General features: G+C 40.5%; 1 protein-coding gene across 1 annotated transcript; it reads left to right on the top strand.

Annotated features, from left to right (window-relative positions):
- Window positions 1–4,464: 4,464 nt before the first annotated feature.
- Window positions 4,465–5,046, top strand: LOC110931423. Its single transcript, XM_022174818.1, has one exon. It carries the CDS (start codon window positions 4,465–4,467, stop codon window positions 5,044–5,046), a length of 582 nt encoding a protein of 193 aa, XP_022030510.1.

Here is a 5,046-nt window from a genome sequence, read left to right as displayed (position 1 = left end):
TGGACATAGTGCACTGACACAGGGGCAGCAGCATAGTGAGAAGTGTTCACTTGAGTTGCTGGGGCATATAGGGCATAGTGCACAGTGCCTTGATTTTGAGGTCTAGGATTTGAGCTAGGATGAGTGATTATGGGACCAGTAGTTTGACTCCTACATTCCCTAGCAAAGTGTCCCAACCTATTACACTTGTAGCACTTGATTTTCGATTTATCCAACCCAACCCTTAGATTCCCATGCAAACCTGGGAATTTTCGCCCTGTTCTTTTATAAAATTTGCTAGTTCTAACACTTAGCAAGGCCAGTTGATGCAGGATGTCCATTTCCTCTAAATCAGTGGGGTCAAAATGCTGTAGACCATTGAGTTCAAAGCTTAGATTGTCTGACATCTGGTTTTCGTTTGCAGTGAATGCATAACTTGTAGAGTGAGGATCAGGGTTGTTAAAATTTGCACCAGCAGTTATGTCAATGAAGTGATCATAACCCTGATCCTTACCACTACTCCCAGATTCTTCTTGACCCAAAAGAGCAGTGTTACCGAATGTATAATCATCAACGGTTTTTCCTGACTCTTGTAACTTCCTTTTCTGGTTCAACTCCCTTTCGTAGGTCAGGAGTCAACCGTGAAGTTGGGTCAAGGTCAGATCCTTGAACTCAGGTGAATTTCGGGTGACAAAAGCTATGGTGTCCCATTTTTCTGGCAGTGACCCGAGGAACCTGCTATTTTGAGTTGAGTTTGTAAAAGTGGTTTTAACAAGCCTCAGTTCACTGATGAGACAACTGAAACGCTCAAATTGTTGCGTCAGGGATTCACCTTTAACATGACAAAATGTTTCATACTGTTGGTTCAGGATTTCCCTATTGTTTTCTATGACTTCTTCGGTTCCCCCAAACTGTTCCTTAAGCGCGTCCCACAACTCTTTGGCACTGTTACAGTGTAACAGTCCAGCATATATTTCATTGGGCAGCGCTGAAGCTATGATGCTAAACGCTTTAGCATCTAGTTCGATCTTTTGAAAGTCGGTTTCGGTATAGTTTTCAACTGGTTTTGGAACGAACTTTTTAGTATCTTCAGCGCTTGGCACTGTAGGAACATGGGGACCAAAGACGACAGACCTCCAACAACCTGTGCTTTGTTGAGCGAGGATGTGACCCATCCTCCTCTGCCAGATGTTGTACTCATTTCTTTTTAGCATAGGTGGTTTAAAAAGAGAGCCGATGTTGTTTTTATCATCCTGAGATTGTGACGTCATTCTTGTTATTTTACAGACACTTGAGAAATCAACTTTAATGGTGATTAATCCTTGCTCTGTTTTTCAACAAACGAACAAACGATCAGTATCAACTGTTATGAGCTGAACTATTTACGTCAAAATGATTGTTAAATCAAATTTGACTGTCCTAGCTCTGATACCAATTGTTGGATCTGAGTTTGATTTTGATTGTATTTTGTGTTTGTAATTAAAGTGAAAGTAATGAGTGTGCAGCGGAATTATGGTGAAAACAAACTTTGCATACAATCAAACGAGAGTAATACTTTGATCAAACATCTGTACACAATGAACCGAAAGATTGAATTTATTTCAACAACGATTACAATGATTGATGAATGAATGCAAACTCCCCCTCAGCCAGAGCTCAGTTGTTTGTTCGTGCAAAGAAGATGATTGTGCAAAAGAGCTAATAGAACAGTACAAAGTACTGAACTATTTATAGGCACTTGCAAACTACTGAGCATCTTAGCTGACGTCACCATGAAAGTGACATCTAACCTCCTAACAAACTCTAACCTCTGATCTATACAAACACTGATGTGTTAACTACTGCTACTACATTATATTACAAAACAAACTATTGATCAGCTGCTGCAACCTTCTACTGCTGTGAACCCAGCAGTACTTGTCCGGATCAGCAGAGCTTGACTCAAGGCAGTAGATTGAATCAGCAGGGCTTTAGTCTTTCATCAGGTCTTTACTTGAGCAGCAGTTGTAGGTCAGCATTTAGCAAGATCAGCAGATAGGAGGTCAGCAGTTGTTGAAATCACTTTCAAGGGGAGAGATTTGTATGAAAACATCTGCTTATTTAGGATCCACTGCTCTGATCCAGTTTTGGCTTTAATTATCTGTTCCTCTGATAGGGTTCAATCCCAACACTTCTTATTGTAGTTCCCCTTCCTTTTCTTCGAGTCAGCAGTCATCAGGTAAGCAATATCGGCTTTCTCCAGTTTCAGACGTTCTTCTTCTTACACACACATGGCAATCAACTCGTTTATCTTCCATTGCTCCTTCTGAAGGTTATAGTTGACTTTGAATGCTTCATAAGATGCGGGCAGAGACATCATGATAAAATGCACCAGAAAGCCATCACTAATCTCCATGCTTAATCCCTTGAGCTTTTGGGCCATGTCATTCATTTTCAGGATGTGCACACGAATACCGTTGATCCCATCATACTTTGTAGTATCCAATTTCAGAATGAAGGTGCTGGCTTGCGCCTTAGACGTCCCTTGGAATTGAGCCTCCACATTAGTCAGATATTCCTTAGCTATAGCAACGTCAGGAATGGCTCCCTTGATAGCAGGACTTATCGAGTTTTCATGAAGATAAGAGACAAGCGATTAGCTCTCTCCCACTTTTGATGGAGTAGTTTTCCAGCTTCAGTACTCTTATCAGTAAGAGCATGATGAGCGTTTTCAGTTAGCGCACAGTCAAACTCCATGAGTGCAAGAGTAAGGTTAAGAGAATCCTTCCACGAAGCATAGTTCGCACCAGTCAAAGTATCGATAGCCATAATAGGAGATGATAGTGGATTAAAATGAGAAGAATAAGATACATTGCAAAAGAAGAAGTTAGAGTGACTTATGGGTAACCTAAAACTAAGGCAGGCGGAAATTAAGACCATTATACTATGGAAGCTGTGATAACGTTATTTGTACACACCAATTTTAAATAAGGTTCTACTTGAATGACGGTTTTCGCTTTGGCTATGGCCAATCATACAAGTATTATGAACAGTCAGACTGTGCAGATTAGGTGTAACACATCACCTTTGGGCAGAAGTTGAAACACCATAATTTAGGCACAAGTCAAAGTTTGCGAGACATGAGTGTAACACATCACCTTTGGGCAGAAAATGAAACCCTCATGCATCTTAGGCAGAAGTCATGTGTATATCATATAAACAAAAGTAATAAGGTAAGTGTTACACTATGTTTGTTCATATAATAAGGATATACACCTAAGTGACTATGCTTAAGTTCACTAAATAACGCCACAAGTAAACACATCACCTTTGGGCAGAAGTGAGAACTTGAAAAAAATGTTATTTTAGTTAAGCAAATTTTTAAATCAATAAAAAGAATTAGTTGAATGATTATTTAAAGTTAGGTTTATAAAACATAATAGAGTAAGGTTCTATAAATTTAACCCGTGAACCTGATCTCGTGAAACAATGAAGTTAATCTGACAAAGCTGGTTCAACTAATTTTAAGGGATTTGGATTATAATTTCGAAATATCTCATGTGTATCTATCCAAGTTAATTATTCGTTTATAAACTAAAAATTAAATAATATTTATACGAAACTTGGAGATAAAGTTACACAACTTTAGAAAATATAATCAAAATCTAATCTATCATAAAATTAGGTGATACCATATGAAACATTCATATCAATAACTGACATAAAAGTGATCATAATAATTAATTTAAGTTACGAATAGATGGAAAATAACTAGAACCTTTGAAGCCACTTAATTAAATTTACAATCAATTCAACGATTTAGACATTATAATATGGATCCGATAAGAAATCCTCAACTAATTGAACACATGAATAGATTTTCAATAAAGTAATTCTTAGCCTATAAGTTAGGATATGTATTTACGTAATTATCTCATTACCTTATGTAATTATCTCATTGCCTAGAATAGGAGTTTGTATATTGTTATAAATATTGGAATGAATATACAGAGGAGGCAAGCGATTACAACATATCTTCCTACATGGTATCAGGCCAACCCTAGGCCACCATCTGCCGCCACCCTCTCCCTGTCGACTTCTTCTCCACGTCGACCCCTTCCCCCCTTTCACAAACACTTCTTTTCTCATGGATTCCAAACTTCACCCTGCGGTTACCGTCACCAACATCAAGACCTGCATTCCTATTGTTCTCGAATCAGAACCACGCACGGAAACCGGCACCAGCAAAACCACCACCGATACCAATGCAGACAAAACAACTCCTCCGACATCACCGCTTGATTCGTGGGAGTGGTTGGATGCCATAGTCCTTCAATGGATCTATGGCACCATCTCCCCGGATCTTGTTCAAACCATAATTAAAAGGGCTCCACTGCCTATGATGCGTGGACTACCCTGGAAACCTTGTTTCAAGACAACAAAGCTATTCGCGCACTCTATCTGAAGCAGAAGTTTAACTCTACTCGTCTCGAAAGTTTTTCTAACATGGCTGCATATTGTCAAGAACTTAAAGTTCTTGCTGATCAACTGAATAATGTTGAAGCTTCTGTCGATGATCAGTCACTCGTGTTGCAAGCACTAGCCGGCCTTACCGATGCTTATGAAAGTGTTGCCACTGTCCTAGGCAACACCAAACCCTTGCCAACTTTTAATAAAGTACGCTCACAGCTCTGTATGAACGAGACCCGCAAACATCATCAAGCCACAAACTCTGCCATAACCGCCGGTTCGGCCCTACACACGACCACTCAACCCGCTACCACCAACCCTCGCTCTTCCAACAACTCTAATCCTTCTACTGATTATCGATCCGACAATTTCAACGCCAACAACCGTGGTGGCGGAACCGGACGTGGTCGCGGTCGCGGTCGTGGACGCTCTTCTTGGAACCGAAATCGCAATCCCACATCATCGGGCCAACAGTTCTCGGCCCCTTTCACTTGGCCATATGGCCCTACTACTTGGCCCAATACACCACACCAAACACCACAGTGGCCAAACTGGGCCTCGGCACCCTGCCCCTATCCAACCGTCCCACAGCCAACTCCCAACAACAACACGGGTTAG

The sequence above is a fragment of the Helianthus annuus genome, chromosome 3 (genome assembly GCF_002127325.2).
Source record: "Helianthus annuus cultivar XRQ/B chromosome 3, HanXRQr2.0-SUNRISE, whole genome shotgun sequence".
NCBI lineage: Eukaryota > Viridiplantae > Streptophyta > Magnoliopsida > Asterales > Asteraceae > Helianthus > Helianthus annuus.
The sequence above is the reverse complement of the archived record's forward strand: the minus strand, read 5'-3'. Positions and strand labels throughout refer to the sequence as shown.